The sequence below is a fragment of the Psittacula echo genome (assembly GCF_963264785.1).
Source record: "Psittacula echo genome assembly, chromosome: 1".
Lineage (NCBI taxonomy): Eukaryota > Metazoa > Chordata > Aves > Psittaciformes > Psittacidae > Psittacula > Psittacula echo.
In genome coordinates, this window is record NC_137735.1 from 16663533 (window position 1) to 16689309 (window position 25777).

A 25777-nucleotide genomic window follows, 5' to 3' on the forward strand; every position below is an offset into this window, starting at 1 on the left:
CTAAGGAATCAGCTTTTGCAAACCAAAGGTGAGAGAAACCAAGAAACGACTAAAAAATATATTGAGAAACAGAGAGAAAGAAAGAGCTTTCAAAGGCCAGGCTTTCATTCCAGAAAGAAATAAGGTAGATCCGGAGGAATCCTTTACTACAGAAACTGAGAAAGCAAAGGGCTCATATGGCCAGACATCAAGCAGTATATGCTCGTAAACTGGTTATGCATGAGGGAGTTCCTCACAATCTAACACAGTTTTCAGATTTAACCCAATAATAAATTTTGGCTGTTGGTATTCTTAGCTCTCTGCTGTTTGCTGTTCTAGCAACATGTGCTCATAGTTCTGGCAGCAATTCATGCTCTAAATACTCACTGCAATAAGAATCTTGCAGAATTACTGACCATAGTCGAAACATCATGCTTAATGCTGTGTTGTTACACTTAGTTGTGTCACTCTTGTTATTTGTATGGAGGGTTGGAGTGGACACAGTTCACAGAAATATTATCTTCCGAAAGAAAAAATGCAAACTGCCTGCATTGCATACACTTTGAAAAGCCTAACAAACGTGATGCTTAAGGATGTAGCATTCCTCTGATCTGACCATGCCATCAGCACATCTGACATGTTCAAGCCAACATTGTATTCTGCCTTAGTGAGACAAATCTGTCCTGCATCCTGGAGTCCTCCAACTCTGAGCCTCTCAGCTCCACCCTGTCTTTCCTCTGCTACTTCCCTTTTGCCATCAAGTCCATCTCAGGGGAGTAAAGGATGAAATCTCTTGGACTTCTTATGCAAAGGGTACATGGAAACTGCTAAAATGTTTTTAAGCTAAATAAATAATAATTAAAACCTTTGGCCAGGAGCATGTTCTCGTATTTTCAGAGTCATTTCTGACAGCATGACCTGCCTCACAGAAGGACTCTGCTAAAGTTGCTGCCTTTCGGAAAAGAAGTTACTAGACAGCACCCAGCTGCAGCAAAAGCTGGGGCCTGCCACAGCTGTATGACCTCCAACTGCACAGCTGCCTAAACAGTTCACTGTATGACTCTCTCTGCTGGCGTGTGAGAGAACTGCCCTTCCTTGCTATTAGGCTTTCCATATAGTTTTCTGCATTATAGCCCATTCCTGTGGGGCTTCATAAGAAAAAAATACATAACCTCTTGGTACTGCAATAAATCCTTACCAGATCTGACTTTAGCTCTTTAAAGCTCCTCTATCTGATCATGTCATCAAGCCTCTTCCTTATCAGTCTGCTTCATCCAACATCTCACCTTTTCCCAGCCTCACTTCTGCAACCAGCCACTCGGAGCCTTCGTTTCCTCTTTTGAGTTGTGCCAGTGACCAGGAAGGGAAGCTGGCAAGCGAGCGTGCAACCACCACAAAGCAGGAAGAAAGCAACAATGGGTATGAAATCCACCCATCCAGCTAAGTTACAAAACCATATTGTTAACCATCCTGGCTCCCTGACCCCATTTAAGTTCTTTTATGAGGAAAGAACAAACTAACTGTTTCCATTCGTGGCAGGGAAGGAAGAGAGAGATATCATTGTCGTTCTGACACTTGGGAAGTGCTCAGATACAATGGCAATGAATGTTAATACAAGATCCTAGACAGGCAGATTAGGACATTCTCCAAAAATGGTTTCACTGTAAGAGAGAGATATGCCAGTTCATCAATGAGCTCTTGTCAGGGGCACCAAAACAGTTGGACAGGCTGAAGAAAGAAGCCTGTAATTTGTATGTTACAGATTCACTGCTAGCTTTGAGAGCTTCACTGCTTCTATTCACCCAGTCATCCAACTTAATGCTTATTTTTGCTGATTCCAGCTGAAACAATATATTGTTTTGTGAACAAAGGGGCACAGAATGGGGAAAGTCTTCTAAAAGCTCAAGTATAAAAGAGATATAGAAAAAGTTATCTTCATCGCAGTAATCTGTGCTGAAAAATCCTCAACACTTGGGCCCCAGATTTACAATGAAGTCAGGCACCAAGAGACTTGTGTGTGTGGGTGCAGAGCTTCTTAATGGTAGATCACTTCATAGGTGAAGGTTTATCAGAATATAACATGCAACCCCATCCCAAACTGATCTTTCAAAAAACTGTTATGCAGGAGAGAATGTTTGAGGCTTTATTTTCTATTGAAATGTAACCTTCTGAATGGGAACATGATGCAGGATGGATGGAAGGAAAATAACAGAATTTACCCACTTCCTTCATACTTTTATCTGAGATCTACTTTTCTTAACATTTCATGCAATGTAGAAGGCTTACATGCTTGTGCTAGCTTGTGACACCCTAAAAAACAAAACTGCAAAACCTCTTCTGACATGCCAGCCTGTGAGAGCACTGACATGTGAGAAAGTGTTCAGTCTATAGATGCTCTTTCTGAGTTTCTCTGCAAATCTCACTATCTTTGAGAATTTAAACGGATGATGTCTGGCAGTTCAACTCAGGCGGCCAGGCCTTTTTATCTTTTCTTTCCTTTTTTTTCGGTGGTGGTGGGGATGATCTTTTTAAGGCTTTTTCTTTTTATCAATTGGCAAACAAACTTGGAAGCTGCAGTCAGGGCTAATGAACTTCAGTGGATCTCTGCTGAGGTCTCTGAGCCTGCATATTAGGACACAAGTAGAGGACAATGAATCAGTTTATTTGTAATCCAGACACTGCACAATGGAGGTAGTGTTAAAATATGACAACGAAACCAAACAAATTTTAAACAGAAGATATGCCAACCCCTGCAAGGCAAATAAAAGGCTGCCAATGGGAAGTTTGCTCTTCCTAGTCACCTTTTATGAAGCCCTTGCAAGTACTCCTGCAGGCCAACCAGTCCCAGCAAATCCCTCACAGAAATCCACCACAAACAGATTTTTTGAAAAAGAAGAATTAACGTATTTTCACTGCCAGGCAGAAAACACAATGCAAATTTGAACACTACGTAAGAAAGAGTGCTTTTTTTATTATATATATAATATTTATATAGTTATATTTTTATATAGTTATATTTAAGTCAAATTTCAAATGTGAATCCTAGACAAAATCAGATGGGGAGTGTGCATGGAGAAGTGATAACAGAATTTTCTAGGGCTTTAGTTTTGTGCATCTTCAAGCTCTCCACACTCTCCTAAGTGATACCGAATTCAACTATGAGAAACTCACAGAATGTAAACCCAGACTTTTTATAGAATATGTATTCAGTTGCTCCATTTGGCAATATTCTCCTGTTGAGAGCACACTGCCTATTCTATTTCAGTAAGTAAGTAAGAATTGCCACGTTCTGGCTGCAGACCATCCTAGAACTTTACAATGGTTTGCTTTCTTTCATACATATATTATTTTCTTAGATACTGGGGGGGGGGGGGGGATGGTGGTGGTGGTAGAGGAGGATCCTGTCTTATCATCTATTTTACAATTATTTACAGCTATAATATATCAGACATATTTATAGAATCTGTTCTTCACCTTCTCCTCTCTGTATTACAGCTAATGGCAAATGGTTAATTAACATATTTCAAGCCATGTATCAGTTTTCACCTCTGTATAAACCTGCTGGTTACACAAACCAATGTACACACTCATGACTAAATTGCATTCCTGAAAAAACAAGAATTCCTCTATTGGGCCTCACCAGTTGACTCTTCTTAACGTATCTGTTAAGTCATAGAATCATAGGCTGGTTTGGGTTGGAAAGGCTCTTCAAGATCATATAGTTCCAACCACCCTGCCAGAGACAGGAATGTTTTTCACTAGAAAGTGGTGCCTCACCACTCTCATAGTGAAGAATTTATTCCTAACATCTAATCTAAATCTACACTCTTTCAGTTTAAAGCCATTTACCCCTTGTCCTATCCCCACATGCCTTTGGAAAAAGTCCTTGTCTAGATTTCTAGGCCCCCTTTAGGTGAGCTATAAGGTCTACTTGGAGCCTTCTCCTTTCCAGGCTGAACAACCCATTCTCAAAGTAAAAAAAGATTCACTTACAGCCTTAAGCATTCGTTATAGAGCATCAAAGCTGACTAATCTAAATAGCATCTATCAACTATCTTTACTCTTACTGCCTAAAAAAAATAAGAGCCTCCAGGCTGTTTTAAAAACAAAGCTGTTACGTTGCCAATATTTTCCTAACTCTGCTAGCTGGCCTGCAGTATTATTCAGTTTTAATCTGTCTTTTCATGGTGTTCCTAGGAGCAAGCATGAGGGTTTATGCCAGTCTGTCTTTTCCTGATCTCTCTTTCCAGGAAGCTTGGCCAAGCAATGCAGAAGAGATGGCACTGTATCTCCGTGTTTGTACCCACACAGCCAGGACAATTAAAGCTAGCTTTAGGGTCTACTTCAGTTCTCAGAGCTTTGCTGGCATTCCTGTAAGTGAAATGTCTCTGGCTAGTTTAAACACAACTATTGTGTACAATGCCTAAAGTTTAGAATTTTGTTCATTTACTAAACCAACAATTGTGGAAAGGATTTCCAAAAAGAATGAAAAAAAGGAAACTTCACAGCTATTTCAGTGTTTCATTTTTGTTCACAGTTTGCAAATAAAAGTCTAGAATGGTTGCTACTATAAAAGCAAACAGACAGTTGAGTAAATATTTTGGGTTTTCCACGCTGAAATACACAAACTCTTTTTTATCACTGCATTTTATGGATTAAAAAGTAGCATCAGTTGTGTGGACACAGATATTAGCTATTGGTGAAGCATTTATTCCTGATGGCATTATCTTTTTCCCCCCCCTCTTTTTTTCCTATTTTTCCCTCTCCAGTTAAGCAGCTTTTCTCCTCTGAAGATCACTAGATCACCAGACAACAATCCACTTGTAAGCACGGTGAAAAGATGCCCTAGATAAAAGATTTGGGTTATGATTCACAACCTGTGCAATGGATGTACTATTCAGGACCTTCTTGACTGTACTGCATATTCATTTGCAACATCGATACACAATGATTATGATGACTGTCAGAAATAATTTTCTTATTTTGCTATAATTTAAACAAATCTAGAACAAAATTAACATCAAAGTTGGAAAATTCAGAATTGTGAATATATTGGTCTTTTGGTACTGCTCCAGAAAGCTTAAGAAATGATCCAGAGAGGTACAATACTCATTAGTGAGCTTCATGAGCAAAGCCACAGCTTTGTATCATTAACAATCTTTCCAGGTACAGTTAGGTCAGAGTATGGCACTGTGCAGGTCTAGCTCTTGGCCTGAAAGCAGGTTGAGAGAGAAAGGGTGCTGCTCAACAAAGGAAAGACAAGCAGCATGACCCAGATCTGGTTTTAACAGCCAAATCCAAAACCAGGTGAAATTTGCACCAATGAGCCTTTCAGTCATGGCCAGATTGTCTCTAGTGGTCCTGTCCATTAAACTTGAATATGATCTGATAGAGCACAGCAAGTTACAGACACTGATTCAGTCTGCCTGGCACATGAGTCAAAGGTTTCAGAACGGACTGAATCAGCTGCCAGGTCCATCCCACATTACTCCAGAAAAACCTGCACTAGCAGGAAGGGCAGTAAGCAGGTAAATATTCATTATTTCATCTGCATGAACAAATGGTTTGCCAGTTCAGTGCAGGGGAGGAAATGCAAAGGTGACATTTCAGCCATGCACTCTGAGTGAGGGTTAATCTAAATTTGCATTCAGTCCCATAATTTATTACAATACAGTACAAGATACATCATTATTAAAGTGTTCATTGGGTCTGGATTAGAAGTGCAAGAATTATTTGTAGAAGGGAAACAAGACTTTTGGTAGGCCTTGTAGTTCTAGATTGTAAAGTACCAATTAGGTAAGAAAAAAAAAAGTGTATATATTTAAATTAAAGATTTTAACTATCCTTTCAGACTTTTTTTCCGTTCCATTTTTCTTTTCCAAAAGAAAAAAAAAAACAAAACACCTCTTCGCTCTGCAAATGAATTCTTATAAATCTAGAATCATTCCAAGTGATTCTATAAATCACTTTGGCATCACATGCTATAGCAATAACCAGAAACAAAAGGAATGTCACAGAGACAGAAAAGTCACTACAGTCTTTACCTTAACTCATGAGCAGAATTTTAATAAGAAGATTTTATACTTGTTTAGTACCCCTGGTCCAGACCACAAACAGCTGAGTCAGGTCTGTGGCACTGTTCTGCAGGGCCTCTTTTAAAATAGCAAACAAAGAAAACACAACTCAAACCCCCAACCTGAATGTAGTTACATTGTGATACAAAACTATGTTTTGCAAATCATAATAACAAGGACTTAAGGTATATATTGATGAAGATGTACTAATGTCCCTTCAGCATTTAATTACTGACACTTCATTAAAGAGTGCCAACAGTCCAGGCAGAGGTTAGTTAATGTCATAGATTGACATTGCAAGTACAACCTCAAAAATCAAGAATTCTTAAACTGGACTAATCACGCAAGTTAATAATTTCCATGAATTTTCCTTGGATCACATCTCAAGAATACACAGCTCGTTGGCCCTCTCCCATTCAAAGGCAACTGGGTATCACAGTATATGGTTAACCATGGCTCCTACATGTATAAGAAGAAAAAAAGCCATTGGGGATGGTTTAAACAGTGAAAGCGTGATGCAAACAGAAATATTAGATCTAGTCTTAGATGCTATGCTTAGTTACACAGAATACAGTAAACTGAGGAATAGCACAAAAACCCCAAAACATTACAAATACATATATTTTAAAAAGATCAGATTGTGAGAATAGCTTCTGAGATTAAAAAAATCCTAGATGCTAAAATTTTATGTATACCTAGCTAAATATTACCAAGTATTACACTCAAGTTTATGTATAGTGAAGATGGTAAGGAGAGCGATTCAAAAATGCAGCCTTACAAAGTGAATATGATAAGTACAAAAAATTGCATGAAATTTGGTACTTAATTTCAGAAAAAAAGCCCATCCAAAGTCAGTTCAAACAAGGCCAAGTAATCAAAGGTGAAAATATTCAGCTCTGAAAACATACAATAGTTCAGATCTGTAATCTGTATTATTTAATTCTTTCACATTGTGTCTATTTCATTAGCTGTATTCCAATAAATTAAATTTTGATTTTCAAAAGCTTTGCAGTGTTTTTTTTTGATTTTGAGTTCCTTTAGACTCCCTACAGCAGCATTAAAATGTAACCATTTCTTATTACTAATCTAAAGAGAAGTTAGCCTAATTTATATCGGTAATTGATTATAATTGATGGATTAGTTAACATGACACTGTGTTGATGTTGGCTCCAAAGATTTACATAAAAACTGAACAGAAAACATGAATGATAGATAGGCTTTTCTAAGACATTTGTTTTGCTTTATTGTTTTCCTGTGAACCACTGCATTTAAAATATGCAAGATGCTTAATGGAAGAACAACTTAACAGGCAAAGATATAACAGGATTGGGGAGTTGAGATATATTCTGTAAGGATGTGGTGCCTGTTCCCAGTATGACAAACAACTTGGGGACACAATGTGATGGAAAAGAGAAGAGGGCACCAAAGGAGAGATGAAGCAAGAGAACTTGTGAAAACTGAGACACATTGAATGAAGGCATAATTTGGAGGAACTTCAAAGTAATCTATGAGACTCTGCAGACATCACCATCTGCCACATACTTCTAAAGATTTGAGCTCTCAAGGGGCTACTTTCTGCAAGACATGAACCTCTTCACAGAAGAGATTAGAGATACATCATGAACTATCTCATCCTGATCATTTATCATGATAAACCTGCCAAGTGCATTAAATTTGCATAAAAGGATGTGGTCGCCTTTAATAAGCTACCTATTTCTTGATTTCTCAGTGACAAAAAATGAATTGAAACACATTTAGGAAGAGTGCTGCAACTAATCGTTGAGTGAACAGTCTTTCACAGAATTGCCACACTACAATCTAGCTCTAAGATTTTGTAAATGTGCTTTTTCATTCAAAGTTTAGGTTGTCAGCTATTACAACACTGTACTTCTCCCTAAATGAACAAGAAATGCCAACTTAAACTTGTAAAAAATAAATCTCTCTTACAATGTCACTTAAAAAGGAAAAACCCACAGCACTGGTATTTTGAATGATAATCAGCGGTGGAATTATCTGTATTCATTGCAATTCCCTGTATCAGCAATGGAGGTTCTGGGTGAAACTTCAAATAATTTCACTTTTATTTAAGTTTTTATGCTGACATGTCTATCATTTTCATGTGTATGTTGTGACAACACCCAAAGGGAAATACGGAAGGATATTTAAATCTTTGCAATCTAGTGAACATTTGTTAATAAATAATATATTAGCTTTTTACCAAGTTATTACTTCAGTATAATTTTTTTAGATACCTCCTAGTTAAGTTTGAAATGTATCTCATCGAGGTAATAGAAGTTAACTAAGTAAATCATCATCACTATAGGATATTATCCAATCTTGAACATTCATGTCAGGTCACAACGAATTTCAAAATGTCCTTTTACACTGCATGCTGCATCACCAAACCCTTCTGCTTTTACTGTTCTCTTTGGTTTGTACTGTCTATAAAAATGGTATTGAAACATTCATTCTGCTCATGGGCAGTCAGTCTGGTAAATTCTGCTAAAACCCACTACAGGAACACACCTTGAATGCATCAATTATCTGCAAATGTGCATCCTTTTTCCTTCCTCTTTCCCCCAAATGACATGGTTTCCAGTCAACTTTTTCCAGATATTTTCAAACTCTCCAGTAAAATCAGCAAGCCACAGACAAAACCCCAAAGATATTTTACAAGATGGTTTCTGTGGGATGGAAGGGACTCAGCTTCAGCTGAAGGACAGCTTCCTGGTAACAAGCTCCTCTTTCCATCAGCCACCATAAACAGGATTTACAATCTTCCTCCAAAGTGCCTGTAATACTCTAGGTTAATACAGGAGATCTCACCCCCTCTAGTGACTGGTCCCAGTGAGAATAGGATACAGCTGCTTACTGATGGTTAACATGAGCTGTTTCTTCAGCTTTTGACGCTGGTAGTCCCAGGTGCCAACAGCACTGCCATGCTGCATGTGCTCTGCTGGAGGCTCCTACAGCAGGAGCCCCTCATGGATCTTCTCCTTCCTTAAGGGTCACCTGCAAGTACTTGACTAACGAGACCAGCCTACATGATTCTTCAGGAACTAAACACATTGTCTGGAAGAGGAGCAAGGCAGAGAAGTGTGTTTACTAAGCAACAACAAGAGCCTTCAGTCTGGAAGATTTAGGCCCCAGCACACAATAGCATCATTCAGACATGGCCTTCCAGAAAACCTGACAGCACACCAGCTCAGACCTTTCCTTAGCTGACCTCCGAAAAAGCCCAGTAGCAGAACTACCCATTGCCCAAATGTCTTTATTTAGCAATGTATTTACAATCTGCCTGTGCTATGGTGACAGAGCACCTCAGAGGGTTCAATCCCTCATCCTGCACCTCACCTTCTCCACAGGATCTGGAGAAGCATGGGGCAGCTGAAGAGATTTAGCAGAGTTTGTGGAAACTTGGCCAGCTCCTGAGGAGGCCTGGGCTGCTGGCCTTACAGCCTCCTTCCCCCTCCAAAATACTACATGCTTACAGAGGCAAGCTCATAATAAAGAACAGTGTCCTTCGAGGAGGGTGGGAGTAGGGGATCATTTGAAAGCGTGGCAGTGGGAAAACAGACCATGACTTTAACTGAGGACTACAACAAGGTTGCACCTCAAAGGCACAGTGTATAGGAAGCAAAATGCAACAGTGAAGCATTTTCTATGAGAAGCTACAAGAGAATTAAGAATCTGTTATCCTTGGGAAGAACCTGGTAAAGTCTTTCTATCACCACAATAAATAAATAAACTGACATTCGTTTATTAACCACAGTCATTGCCTTCATTGTGATTCCTCTACAATTACATGGTGGTGTCCCAGCTTTCTAGCCCAAATCACTTTATCATGCAACTGTTTGTGTAGTTTTCTTTAATGGATTCATGCTCAAAGCTTGAAAGTAAAGCAGTGATGTATTTTTCAATATTTAAAAGCATAAATAACAATCTTAATAGATCTCAGATGTTTCATTTCCTCCAGCCCTTGTCCATGATTGAGTTGGTGTTGATGTAGACGATTTTTTAAGCTCAGTGGTCAGTTCGATGCTGAAAAAGGTTTAGATGTCTGGGAATTTCAAATGCAATTCCTAGAAACAAATAAATCATTAAGTAGATGCAAGAAAGACAACTATGAATGCAAGTGGCTGTTATTTTTTGAACTTATTTTATGGCCTGAAATGCACCAACAGGTTTTAAATGCAACCAAGTGTGAAACAGACAGTAACATTTTGTCAACATATATAAAACCCTGTAGATATAATTATATCAATCTCATTTTCTTAGCAGAAGAACTCCAAAGATTCTTACAAATAACAAATTGAAGGAATCCATACTTTAAGATAGCTATACACTCAGGTGATGTTGAAGCTAATGAGGAATTTGCTGTTTATTTCAGCAGAACTCAGATGTGCTAGCTGCACCCCTTTTTTCACTTATTAAAGCAGCAGCTTATCATTTACTACACCAAACAAATGAAGCACTATACAGAAAGCACAGCTACAGAAAAATGTTGCAAGGCCAGAACTCAGGCCGTGCTGCCAAGCACAAGTTTGCAACTGTTATGAGCAGCTCGACCGTCACTCTGTTTTTTACTGGGAGAAGTCCTTAGTCTTCTAAAAGAAAGCAATCAGGGAGAGGGGTTTGAAGCCCATATTTAGCTTGTACAGACCCGTGATGTGTGCACTTGACATCACAAAAATGCTGTGAGTCTGACAGGTCAGCAGCCACAAACTCCACATGCTGCCAGTTGCAGGCCGAGCAGACACTAAAAGGCTAAGAATTTCATTTAATCATCTCCTTTCCCCTTCCCAGTAAGGCAGCAGAGGCTAGCAACTGCTGGGAAAAAAAACAAACAAACAAACAACAAAAAACAACAACAACAATGAAAAATATTAACTACGAACATCCAGGGTTTGGTTTTGATCAGCATTAAAATGAAACAAGTGAAGAGTAAACCTAAATAACGAATCTCAGAAAGCTTGTTATTTATTAATACAGCTAACAATGTAGGCTACAGAGTCCACTTTTCAAGGAGTGTGTGGATAAGCTCAGCTAAATGAAACTTCATACGTCCTGCCAGAGCTACCTACTATTCTGCTAATTTACGGGCCATACAGTTCTCTCCTGCTAGAGAATCAATTTTTCAATCAAAAAGCTTCACCCCCTTTCTGTTGTCTGTTTTGCTGCACAATATTCCTTAATAGAGAGTAATGCTTGCTTTTAACCATGCGTTCTATTATACCTTTGGCATTTTTGAAATGGGAAGTGCATATATAATCTAAGCCCCTGAACATGCAGTTTTATCGCAGAGCCAACTACAGACAACACTTAAAAGCTAAATATGCCTTCTAGTCCTTTTAAGATGCCTCAAATTCACTTCTAAGAACAAATTCACCTAAAGGTGCTAAACCTATTAGAATAGGTAGGTTCCACAAAAAACAAATTGTTGATATACCAGCTGCTGCACCTTCTTGTAGCACCTCCATATACAAGGGCCTAATGCTCATTTCATTGACATAAACGGGAAAGGTTTGCATAGGATGAGGAGCTGAAACAAACCTATGAAGCTCGTAAGACAGAAAAAGATCTTGTTTTTCTTTTTAAATCACACCAACACCATTGGCCCACAGACTATGTTATTTGCAATCGTGCATCTGTGTGCCATCAATCTCCAAGGAAGGGAAAGACTGCTGGGCTGAGCTCTCAATTTATGTTTCTCAGTTGACTCTTATAATCATACTCAGTCTCCTCAAGCTTACTGCAGTTACGTTGGTAACAAAATTTGCACACCAGTGGGTTTATCCAAGTTCCCATGGTCCTAATAGCTTTATATGCATCTTAATAATAATCTTGAAAATTATATAAGTAATTGTGTTTCTAAAAAGTCATCTTCAGCAAAATTGGGAATTCTTTCTTCTCAACAGGAAAGCTATTTTAATAAAGTAGCTGGTACTCACTTATAAAAATGGTGAGGAAAAACTATTGAAAAAATCCACCTTTTTTTGATGCTGTCTTTATACATTAAACAAAGCTAAGGGAATTCTGGGGTCCACAGATGATGAAAGGTCCCAAAACAGCATGGGCACTGTGCAGAACCCACTGAGAAGGATCCCTTGGTTCTGCAATACTGTGATGCAATGAGGCATTAATATTCATATTCAAGACTGCAATTAAAAAGGCTCTCACTCTTGTGTGGGAGTGGCCCCAACCCAGCAGAGGTGCAGCAAACTGCCTCACTTCCTCATGGAAATTCAGTCCACTGACTTGACACTGCAGAAGGTGGTAGCGTAATGAAATACAGCAGAGACCATTTCAGTAGTTTTACCCATCTATGCTCTCCTGTTCCTGACCAATGAATAACCAATGAATAACCATGCACACTCTTTCCAACTTCAAGCAGTCTCAGGAATGATTTAGATTTCTATAATGTGGTAACCATTAAGATACTGCTATTAGATCACCATTCAAAAATCCATTAGGACTGTAACTACATTCATTTACGTAACATCAAAAACATTCTAGTTTTGCTTAAGGTAGCCCAGTTTCTTTCAAAATGACAATTTAAACAGCCCCAGTCCCTTGGAACCAGAAAAAAATATTTATAACTCCCTTATGTATTTGCAAGCAAATACAGGTAATGTTTGTCACAAAGCAAAATCCATTAGACTATAGGTAGTTTGGGTACTGCAAGTAGTCTCCAAAAGGCAACAGATGCGGCAGACTGGGGAGGGAGGAGTTGATTTTGTCTTTTTATTATTCAAACTGGGTCTGTTTTCACTGGCTAATTAAATCAGCAGAGTGTAAACAATAAAAGAAAAAAAAATAAATGTTGCCTTTCTTTCCTAGAACAACCTTGCTGGTCCACCTCTACTTATTTATTACAGGAACGTATTCATTACAAGACTTCTCAATATTCCCTCCCCAAATCCTCATGAAATAAGATACGTATTCCATAACACCAGTTCCCATTGAAAAGAATATGCTTTTCCTGTGGAATTTAAGATAAGTCTTTCCACTGTTAAGAGAAAATGAACTTTGAATGAGCTCCTTTGATTGATATGAAACTACTGAAGAATTACGCTAAAAAAGTAACAGATTTAATAACAATATCAGATGTACAAATGTACAAATCAACCAGCAGAATGCTGCCCTAAAATATATTTGTAGTTGCTTGGCAAAGCCAGTAGGCTTGCACCGGTTGAGAATTAGTTGAGAAGTAACGAAATACGTTAATAACATTAAAAAGTCGTCTTCCAAGAACTTACAGTATTATGGTATTTTCCAGTTAGATAATTCTTTGCAGTGCATAAATACATGTAATATCAATTAAAACATTTTGATCCGTGAAATCAAAATTATTGTGGTATATTTAGATTTGGGTTTGAAAGTATGTGAAGTACTATTATCTACTTTTAGCCTTTAGTTAGCTAAGATACATAGCGCAACATTAAAAATGTGCTACAGTACTCCACTGTGCTGCCACTGTATAAGAACTGTATAAGAACACTGTATAAGAACTGTATAAGGTGGTCCCAGTCCCAAGAATCTTATAATAAATATAATTATACATAATAAATATAATTATTTATCTACATTATTATAAATAGGAATTAAACACATACACAACCCATACACAACTAAACTCATACACAACCCTGTCTTCATGATACTTATACCATTATATATAAATATAATATAAATATAATGGTATAAATATCATGAAGACAGGATTGTGTATGAGTAGCCACCTAACTTTAAGACTATAAATCTCAGCAAAGAATCAAAATACCTATCCATGAAATAAGGAAGACTGCACGCCCTGAGTCCTATGCTGCTACTGCTTCTCACACCAGCAAGTTAAATGCAAGTTTGGGCATATATGTCTATGTATTATGTCTAAATGGCAGCACTGTGGACCTGAAGATAAGGGATAACAAAGGGATGCAGACCCCTTGCATCATAACAGAGTGCATTCACTCCTAAGTCAGTATTTGCAATGGAAGGCAACTATTTCAGCCCAATTGTTGCCAAGTTTTTGAAAATGTCAAAGCCAAAGAAAGTGTCACAGGACATAATGCACGAGTTTATGAAAAACTCCTCTTAAACACTCAGGAACATCATGGAAGGAAACATGGATATGCTTGTTTGAGGACGCAAGTAACAATCACGAAACTAGTGTCAGGTAATGTGAGGTGTTGAGCCTTTACAGATGCAGAGCTCCTTCTCAGCTCCGTGTGTTATCATCAGACCCATTTTAAGTTTACTGAGAATTTCTCAGCAAAATACAGTTTCACTATAGTTAATTCACAGCTGAAATACTATCTACTTAACTCCAAATTCAGGGGCTTACAGAGCTGCATGCCCACTGCCAAATGCTTGCTACACCTTGATTACTTTTAACTGTCCTACTGTCTGAACACACTCAGCACCAAAAAGTACTTTACTCCCTTCAAGCATTCTTCTGGTTAACCATATTAATGGTTGCAAATAAATAAAATATTTATGCTGTACTGCAGCCAAAACAGTGGTGATTTTTTATGTAATCTGAATGATAAGCAAACACCAGAGCACTGGAGAAAATAGCAGCAGGTGAGGCTTAGCAAAATGATGCCCCATCTTATGATACTTTACAGTAAAATACATAAGGACCCTGAAGAGAAATGAGCCCACTACCACTTAATTTAACTGTACCTCGAAAACATCCTAGAGTAACCCAGCAAAGAGATTTCTATTGACAGTTGTATGAGAGGTCATTTATCAGTACCCATTAACCTCTGGCTTTTACCTGTTAGTTTTCTAAAAGTTCCTTGTGTTGCTTCATAAGCCACAAGGTGTCACAGTGGCTCAACTGGTAGGATTCTTGTCAGTCTAGACATGCAGCTTGTGGCTTCAGGTTACGTACCAGTGCTAACACCACTCTGTGCAAGGAAGTCTGTGCTACACTGCATATTTACAAGTGCAGCCCTTTGGATGAAACAATCAGTCAAGGTGTAACTCGGTTGCTTCAGGATGTTCTTGATGGAGGTGTTAAATAATCTTACTGCACTGTCAGAGAACAGATGTACTTGGTGCACTGGCATCTTGACTGATCTTTTTACTTTTCATTATTAACCCTGACAGAGTGTTAAGAGGTACTGAAAAGAGCTGAGCTAATCATTCACATCAAATAGATTTTATGAATTCCACTTTGCCCTACCCAGAGTTGCTAGGAAATAATAACAATTTATTTGAATGCATTAGTTATTCAAATTTAAGACATAGTTTTGCTTGTATGTATGCTGTGATTGGCCATATATTGTGTCTTACTGTTTTGCATCCATGAGCACAGATGGAGTTAGAGTTTAAAATGCCAGGAAGATTTGGACGTTTTCACTAATTCTTTCTCAATACATTTTTCTAAAGTAACTGCATGGTAAGCAGCATCCTGCCACATGGAAGAAGAGGAGCCTGGAGAAGAGAAGGCTGCATGGAGACCTCATAGCAGCCTTCCAGTACCTGAAGGGGGCCTATAAGGATGCTGGGGAGGGACTATTCATTAGGGACTGTAGTGATAGGACGAGGGGTAACGGGTTAAAACTTAAACAGGGGAAGTTTAGATTGGATATAAGGAGGAAGTTTTTTTACTGTAAAGGTGTGGAGGCACTGGAATGGGTTGCCCAAGGAAGTTGTGAATGCTCCATCCCTGGCAGTGCTCAAGGCCAGGTTGGACAGAGCCTTGGATGACACAGTTTAGTGCGAGATGTCCCTGCCCATGGCAGGTGGGCTGGAACTAGATGATCTTAAGGTCCTTTCTAACCCTAACTATTCTATGATTCTATATCAATACATCATATTTACTGGTCATTCATTTTCCCATTGCCACCAGTCATTGCCATTAATTCACTTTACGTTCACACACCAGTCAGTCCTCACTGTAAAGCAATCAGGGATTCTTCTCCGGTGTATTTAATTTCTAAGTACCGTGGTTCTATTTGAGAAGTTCTGGAAAATCAAAAGAGGAAACACTGCCCCTCAGCCTAGACCATATAAAATAAGCAACTTCTTTCCAGAATGCCCAACAAACTGAAATTTGCATTCTCTAATTATTTGTAAGAATAAAATTCAATTGATTGAACATTCACAGGAACAAATAAGGAGCACGAACATAGCCAAAGCAAATTCGCTGTTAAACTCTAGTGAATAGTCATGGAAATGTTGTATGTGGTATTTGTGGCACTCAGGTAACAAACCTTTACCCAATGTGTTGGCTTTTTATGTCCCATAATTCATGTCAACACATCCATTAAAAGAGGGCTACGCTTTTTAACATAACAGTGTGCATAGGTGTGGCCTTCAAAGAGTTATTACCATAGTTTACAAGTGTGCTGTTCATAAATACAAGCAGAGCTCCAGTCAGTGCAAAATGCCAAGCTTCCCACAAAACATATGGTAATTTTTTGCTCTGTAAAATGGAGAGATGCACTATATAATGTATAACTGCACCACATTATGTCTGAACTTCTAATTGCTTAAAATGCTACTTCAGATCACATCAACAACATTATTACTTAATTACCCTAAGGGTTAACTGATACTCAAGTGATTAGGTAGAAGTGACAGAGCTATTGTATTACCCTCATCTACTACACCAAGGGTATGGTTGCAAACGCACATATAGAATCTATATGCTGACAGTGTTTTTAATATCTTGGTATGGCAAAGAACAAAGGTCGAGAAATGCTAACTGAGTACCAAAAGGAAGGGGAGTCCCTCCGCAAGATACTGAACAAGAAGAAGAATTTTAATTTGCCCTAAAGGAACTAATTTACAGCAGTTCTTTTTCTTTCTAGTCACAGTAACATTGTAATGCTGAATGGAATAACATGGAAACATTTTTGCCACTTAAAGTGCATACTAGAATTATGGAAGGTGGTGACACTGATCTGAAAACGCAAGTTACTATCAGAATATGGGGGATGGAGACTGTTGTAGGCCTTCCTCTACTGCCCATAACCCATCCATGAGACTTGTTAACTACATGAAGAAAGCATACCATTCTAGGTGCAAGGCATTTCCTATTCCCTTTTTCCAATTATAAAATACTACCCTGGTCGTACACCTAGCGGCAAAGCAGGTTTCATGCCTGCCATGCCAGTCACAGCCTGGAGGATATCTAGTCCGTAGAAAAGGAGCTGGTTAGGAATGCTGGTATTACTGACTCCCTTACTGGGGGATGAATTATGCTGAGGGTGCTTCAGCTTAAACACTAATAAACTGAAAAAGTTTCACACTATTTACTTTCTTGTTTTCTGGGCATTTTCCCCTCTCCCTGTGACTGCTATTTAAAGATGTAGAATTATTTTTTTTTTTAATAATGTGGTCATTAATATTTCAGAATCTCTTTGTAACCTGCTTTAGGACAGATGGCAGATCTTTCTCTGATAAAATCTGCTAATGGCTGAGGCAAAACTACACAACTGGAACAAGAATCACAACAAGGTACATGAAATACCTTAAATGCGCAATGTACTGGAAGTCATCATTTTCTCAATTTACTACTTTAGAAAATTACCTAATAAAGTATGTAGTTAGAAAAACCAAATGTTTGAAACTCCGAAAGAAAAGTAAAAAATAGTCCCCTGCACAGGTGATGTAAGACTGCACGTAATAGTGCTCTCACAGCTGTTTTTTATAGGTGTTTAGGTTTTGAAGAATAAGCACAGTGGATCTATAATTTCCTCTATTCTTGGGTCTGCCTTAGTCAGGATTTCCAAACATGATCACTTTTATACACACCTAATATTGCATTTGCTTTCTGAATACAACAGATAACATCATCCAATCAGCCCCTGCAATTCTTCTGGATCATGAAGAATGCTCTAGTCTGCAACTAGCAGTTGTGTAAACTGGACATGTTCTGGACAGATACTGCATCTGCTGTACATGACTAATTTGATGGCAAAACTCTACCCAAAGAATAGATTTTCCCTTTCATTTTAAACACACACACACAAATGCTACAGACAGATTTGAATGTTTCTGCACAGCTGAATAGGCTCGGCAAGCTGACTGTGACTTAGAATCAGGAAAGATGGATAGCAGCAGCTATTGCAGATCATGTGTGATAGATAGTACAGCAATGTTCTAATATATTAGTTGCTTGGAAGGATGCAAAGACCTAACTATTTAGTTTGCAGGTAACTAGGCAGTAGATTAAGTACATTTAGAAACGTACATAAAGTTATGGCTTTGCTGTGTCAGTTGTGAGTTTGTGATTCTGCCCTGGGTGTGAATATTGACAACAGAAAGAACTCAGGCAGAAGTTCTAGTTTGATACTTATATTTTGGCTGTAGTTATGAGAGTTCTTCATAAAGAAGAAATCTGCTACACACTTATGCTTCGAGTCTGTTCGATGCAGGCAGGAACACCAGCCTGGCCAGAAGCTTCATCATGTCTTTTGACAACGGTGTATAAACAGCAAGGTGAGGCCAAGACAACCCAAGTCTCACAGAGGACAGCCTGCTCTTGTAAAATTCATCACCTTTGCAAAAACTCTACACAACCACAACTCGTGAGTCCTGAAGAGGTGACAGGCTTAGAAAAGTCACCTATCCTAGCTCATGTTTAGTTCTGCAAAGGTCTAATTTTTCCACATTGGTAACTTTTCCCTAGCCCCATAGGGCACAAAAGGGCCAGAGTTGTCTCCAGAAGCATCAGCTGTTACCATACTAAGGTTTATGGTCCATTGGTGGTTCTAGTGGATCCTCACTTACTTCAGGAGTACCAAGTGTACTATTTGGCTTAGATCACTAACTTACAGGCTTTAGTTTAGAAGGGCCTGGCTGTTTGTCCACCACAACGTAATAGAAATAGAAACAGCATTCTGATCATAAAGTGCTTTCTCTCTGAAATTCTAATGGTAACAAACAGAAAGAATGCACTGGGGAAAAGAGAGACACAAGCCTAGGGAGGAGATTTCAGCTAGGAGCTAGGGAAGGTTTCTTTAACTACTGTTTTTGCCTAATAAATAAGACCATTGAGACCTGGCCCACAAGCCCTGCCCTACCACAGTACTTTATAGAGACTAATCATCAGCCACTTTGAGGCCACCTTGTCCCTGCCAGGATCACCCCTCTGAGGCTTCAAATAGCCCAGGAGCAACTTTTGGAAAAGAGCACCCAGCAAAACTAAGGATATATGCTGGCCTGTTTACACAGTACAGTGCAGGAAAGAAAGCTCTTCTTTGGGAGGAAGCAACTGAACAAAGTATCGGCATGGTTGGAATGCCTGTTTACAGCAGATATGCAACTTTTGGCAAAAAGATACAAAAAAAAAACCATTTGAAGTGAGGAGCCCAGCTAAAAATATTGCAATGAGTTTAGCAATCTACCCATACCCTTTTTCTGTAAACAAAGAAAGTGTATATACCAAAAACAAAGGATTTTTTTTTTTATCTGATCTTGCAATCCTACTTCAGGCAAAACTCCAGCTTAAATAAGAGCATAGGACTGGGCCCGTGCTATGATCTCTATTTTGTTCCTTCTCACCATCCAGAGGCTTCTATTTTTGAGACTGGATGTGTATAGTAAATCTTGTTTACATCAGGGGAAGACTAAGTTTTTTTGAGTGGATTTATGATTTAAAGAATGGAAAAGAGAAAAGGAAGGGTTGAAAAGGTTTCTTTAGAGAAAATTATCTTGTAAGCATCAGAGTGATTTGCAGATGAGATCCATTTTTACACTTTCCCACTGACTCACTCTCCTCCCCCACCAGCCCCTGCCCCAGAAGCTCCCCGTTACTTACACACGCAGTTTATGTTGTATATTATAACTTGAGGGAAAATAAAAAAAGGCAGCAAGGGATCCCTGATTGTAAGCTAAGGATCAGCATGGAAAGGAAATAGAGTCTTTTTTTTCTTCTCCAGCCTCATAAGAATTGTCAGTTTGTAACAATTTTAATTGAAAACAGCTGCAACTGAATGTTTTTTTAAAAGGATGAAAAAACTATATGAAATAAAAGACAATCAGTAAAAAGAGCCTTGAATCCATTCTGCCTAAAGGAGTTCAAGGGTTTTCTTTTAAAACTGACCTTTTTCATTTCAGCAAAGCATGGTTTATAAGTGCTCTTTTAAAATACTTCACTCGTGTTCCTAGAATCGCTAAGTATTAGTATATTTGTGGGTGAAAGAATATTTCCTCCAAAATGCTTTTACATATAAGTTTATGTGTTTTCCTCTCGTCAAAACAAACTCATTGGACAAACTCAGACACATGTACACAATATGAGAGATCTGTTTGCGATACTAAGTTGCTATGTGAACAAATGTGATGTCACAACATAGATTTTTATGACCAATCTATTACAAATGCATCAGAAAGAAGAAAAGATTATTTCATCAGCTAGCAATGTGAGGAATTAAAATAAGAGACTTCCATTAAACTGCAGAAATTTTGTTTAGCTTTGATTTGCTTTAAATATTTGGTTGAATATGAATCACTGCATAGGCTTCCAGTTCATTTAATAGCTTTTAAATAATCATAACATTCCACTTTATTTTCCTTTTAATTTTCTTCACATTTTCTTCCATCACAAAATCTCTACTTCTGTTAAATCCACTATACAGTTTAATAGGAGTTTAATACGCTTTGATTAAGCTGATTGTCTTTAAAACAAACATGCTACTAATCAAGCTCTCTAGTCACCCCTAAACACTGCTGTCTTAGCCAGAAGAAAGCTGTGTTTTGCATAGAACAGCGATGTAAAGCATAATCTCTTGTAGTGACAGAGATACGGATGGATTTAATATATTGTGATATGCAGAAGTTCTCACAATATAGGGGACTAAATAAGCAAGTGAAAGGCTTGATACATTTCTTTGATTATTGGCAATAAAGCAATGCCTCAAACTTTAAACTGTCAGCAGCTTCAGATGATCTATCCACAGCGTACTGTAATGTGACTGAAAAATAATTATATATAAGATATAATCACCTTTTGTTTTCTTTTAAGTGCAAGCAATTTCAAATTATTAGAAATTAGAACGGAAAGGGATTTACAACATCAAAGAGGAAAAGAGGCTTTTTTAAACATCAAGTTTTATGAAAAACAGAGAAAATGTTTAAGCTAATTTACCTATGCTGCATATTGCTAGTTAGAACTTTAGAAACTGCTGAATATGCCACAACAGGATTGCTTTTCAGAAATGTTAAACTAACACAGATATAAAAATATCGAGATAAACTGAATTGGAGTGAATAACAATGAAAACCTTAAAACTACACACAGAGCAAGGAAACAGCTGCATTTTGGTTAACCAGAAAGCTAATCAACTATGATAGAAGTAAATAAGATTTATCTTTATATCTGTCAGAGATTATTAAACATTTAAATATTCATTTTATTTCTCTAAATCAGGATTGTTGATGCATTACAAAATGGCACTAGATGTTCCCAAAGTATTGTTAAGAAAGCCCTTTTTAATTTCCATTTAGAAAAATGTATTACCACATTAGATTTCTTTGAACAACTTTTAAGGGAGGTAAGGTGTTTCTGCACATGAGTTCCTAACTCAGACTCCCTAATTTACTTTAGATCACATAAGAATCAGCTAGGTGGTGGACTTCTGCCAGTACTTACATCATAAAACCACCCCCTGCCTGAGTGTGATTGGAATTCTTCGCCTAAGACTGACCCTGAATTTAAAAAGGCAGTTATAGGTTCTGCCTGAGGAGCCCATAAAGTTGTAAGAAGTTCGGAGAGCAATAGTTTGCACATCTAGACCAGGCTAGAGCTGCTAATTCTTTACTTTCATTTCTTCCTAAAGAAAACACGAACAACAAAGATAGCCATGCTGCATCTAAATGACCTTTCTTTAATCAAATCTGTACTTTATCTGCTTAATACACTGAGCACATCCTTCACACTGATTATTATTCCCTTCCACCCAATGCTGACAGAAACCAGAGTGGAGGAGTAGATTTCCCAGGGAGGGTCCTCAAGCACAGAGCCACTTTGAGGACAATTCTATCTCCCTGAACACACCGTAGACCCTGGTTCTAAGAGAGCAGGAGTAGAAATGGCATTTATTGGTGGGTTCTCTAATGGCATCTCTACCAGCCATTACTTTTTTTGAATCATTTCTCACCTACCTGCAAGCTCTGGAGAACAGCTACAGGAATTCTCTACAAAGGAAGGCTCTATGCATGGAAGGGAGAAAACTGATAGATATGACATACAGCTAATCTTTTCATAGGCTGTCCAAGTATCCTCTGTAAAACTTAGATTGTGTACATTTTGCTCTGCCTTGAAACTTCTACCTCTGCAAGGGACAGAAGAGGATCTGACTCTACAGGATTATTAAGAACATTTTTATTTTGTAGGAAAAGATGAAAATCCCAAAGGCTTTCCAAAGATACATTTGGGATAAGAGCTGTAGGTTCCCTTTTTTTAATGCATTCTCACTTTCTGCTGGCTCTCTCCAGAAGCTAGGTCCAGGTGGTATCTGACAGCTTGCTACCCCCAGTCTTTTGGAGAGTTTCTTTGTAATTCCTTTCCCTTTAAGCTGCTTTGCTTGTGCTTACCTACCCCCTGGGGCCCACAGAGTACAAGCAGCCTCCTTCAGAGACCGGTGCCTACATTATTCCAAAGACTGCCTGAAGAGAAACGTTCATGCAGTAAGCCCGTATCACCCACACCACAAGCACATTCCTTCCATGACATACAGGGCTCCATCAATCTGGACTCAAAAAATTCAGAGCTAGTTATACATTCTCCAGAAGCCTTCAGCTACCAATCCCAAACGTGCTTGGAAGTGCATAAAATTAATGTGAAACTTCTACTCCCAACGTGTCCCAGAAGCCAGCATGATTCTTTACAGGCTGTCCACACCTAGTCACGGCAAGTGTCCCAGGAAACTAATTCAATTTTTAGTTTTATTAAGGAAAGTGTTTTAATTGGAGGATGAATGAGCTGAGCTGAAGCTGGCTAGAAATTACATTTCAACAAACAACAGTGCTTACAGCACAGAGGTTCAGAAATTAGAAAACACAGAACCAGAATGTAAACACTGAGCAATCGCAAGGCAAAAGTATTTTTACTCTGAACAAATACAAGAAATGCTGGAGCATGAGGCCTTCATTAACTAAGCACTGTCCGTCAAAGTACAATGCTGCTGAAACCCAGAGCAGTACTAGCAAGGAAGAGTAGTAGGTTATTGCTTTTTGCCCACAACAGTCCCTGTGAATGTGCATAGCAAAAACTGCAATTAAACACACTGAAGTCTGAGCACAACTCAGCAATGCAGGAGGGGGAAGTTGCTTCACAAGTTCCTCAAAAACTTTTTTGGTGTAACATCTGTAAAGGAGCTGCAATCAGAAACTGATCAATTACCCAAAGTACCACTTTGAAACTGTGTAAAAAGGCTAAAATAGCGCTGACAGCTTTTCAGAACAGTTGAAGGAATCACTTAATGATACATATTTGTTCTTTTCACTTGAAAAAGTCTATAAATTGCTTCATCAATATGTACAGGAATGCAAGGAACAGAGTTGCAAGGCACTAACAAACAAACAGTAGCAAACACCTCCCGTCAAGTCCCCTCATCCTCTGAACGGCTCCGACCCTCTGCAACCAACAACTTGGGGCAAAACTGACAACCAGTTGCTGTGATTTTGGGAGCAATGAGCGCTTGGAGTTTTCAGCCAGCACGAAGTGGATTTAGCAATTATTCCACAGCAATGTTTGAAGAGGAGCAGTGGTAACAGTGTTGGAAGAGCACTTACTCCACAGCAGTTACCCAATCAGAAAGCAGGTCACATCTCGTTAGCTGGATCATATACATTAAACGTCACAGATTCTCCATGGCTTAGCTGACAATTCAGGCATGTGTGGTTTATTTTATGATAACCTCATGTTCCCTTAAACAATCACAATACAACAAACAGATCAACCTGAAATCCTTTACCATGCTTCATGGCACAAATTTGGCAGATATTTACCTCTATATGAAGCTACTCACTATAAAAGATGAATACTTTTAAAAGCGTTTTCAGGGCACCACTAGTAAACTACTATGAAAAATTGCAGCACCAAGAATGTTTGCTGCACAAACACAGGCACATGGGCAGAAATCCAGCCTGATTCAGTCCACACACTTTTCACTTCAACTGATCAAAAAGTGTGCTTCATTTAACCATGTAAATAACAAGATGCAGCTCCACTATATTTTTTTACTTTAAGTGACAAAAGTATTCCCCCTTGCCATTCTGCATATTCTTTGTGGTGGCTGATCTGGATTTAGAAGCCAGAGTGTAAAAACCACTAACACATTATACAAAGCATAATCAACAGTGACTGTAGTTTACATTACTGGGTACTTTTGACAGCTATATGATAAAGTCGTGAACCGATCATCTCTCTTGCTAAAAGCAACTGCATTCTAAATGTAAACATGAATTTCTCCTGTCGGTCGTTCTGAACATGTGTTCTTTAAGTGCAGCCTAGGAATAAGTTTCTAAAACTCTGCTCCTGTTTTCTGTTACCATTCATTTTCAATTTTAACAAGTTCACAAAACAAAACCAGAGAAAGGTTTATCTCTCCCCCTAAACCTGCAACATTTCTGAATCAATTTTGTGCAAAAGCTCAAGCGGTACCTTGCAATATTATAGCTGCAACCACCAGCAGGACAGATCCTGAGCAAACAACACACTAAGGCAAAGAAATTTCCTGAGAGCAGCATTATAATCAATCCTGAAGTGCTGTACTGTAATTTCAAGATTTCAGCCTAAGCTGGTATCTCCTCAAAGAGTTGCTCTGCGTGGAAACATAATGAGGGATTACCCAATTAAACTACTAAATTAATTAGGGTTCGTGCCTGCATATACTGTACTGCCTAGTGGGACGCTTCAGCTGGAATTCGGGCTGAAACCTACCACAGTCCATGCACAGGAAAACACGGCTGGGGGACTTACCTCCGTCCGCGACTGCAGCCTCTTGTTCATTTCATATATTCGGTACTCTGGTTGCACCATGTATGGTGTGTGTCTCCTATAAAATGGGCCAAAAGGAGAAGAATAGAAAGGGTCATGTGGTGTGCTGGACATCTTGCCTGCTTGCAGCGATTCAAGCTACACAGAGTATCATCAACATCCATACAGAGCACATGGGCTGTGTGTTCTTCACAGTACAAAGTAGCGGCGCGCACACACACACACACATCCAGGCTGCACGCACTGGCTGGGAACTGCTGTGGGAGCCGCTATAGCAGGAGGAGGGAAAGGGGGGGGAGCGCTCGGGCTCCAGACGGAGACTGGAGAGCTTCAGGCACCGCCGCTCGGCTTTAAAGCAGCAGTTGCTGGAGGGGTCATTTCCTGTCCGCGCTGCAGACTAGTTCAAAAATATAATTCTCCCCTCCGCCTGACAGGGGTCTGAGCTTTGGGGTTGATTTTTCCCAGCCAGGACCCCTCAGGAACCTGGCAGCAGGCTCGTTAGCATATAGGTGGTTTAAAAGCTGCCTGAGCCAATCCTCCTCCGCACGGAGCTCGCCCGGGCAGTGTCGGGGCCGGGGTTACCGCACGGCGCACCGACACAGCCCGCCGCGGTCCCGCCGCCTCGCCCGCTCCCAGATCGTGCCCGCGGCGCGGCTCTGCCTGCTCCGAGAGCTTGTGCCGGGCTACCGAGGCTTCGGCAGCCCTTACCGCGCTGTTGGGGCTGTGTGTGGGGTGAGTGCACCTCACATCAGCAGTCTGGGAG

At 39.1% G+C, this 25777-nt stretch overlaps 1 protein-coding gene across 3 annotated transcripts in view; it reads right to left on the reverse strand.

Moving 5' to 3' along the window:
* LDB2 (LIM domain binding 2) overlaps positions 1-25128 on the reverse strand; it is a gene marked incomplete at both ends in the record, with an annotated part of 220375 nt that extends 195247 nt beyond the window's left edge. For all 3 annotated transcript variants that reach the window (XM_080637091.1, XM_080637090.1, XM_080637092.1), the window contains one exon: positions 24997-25128. In XM_080637091.1, coding sequence (XP_080493217.1) covers positions 24997-25128 — 132 coding nt within the window. The remainder of the gene's footprint in view (positions 1-24996) is intronic.
* Between the last annotated feature and the right edge of the window lie 649 nt (positions 25129-25777).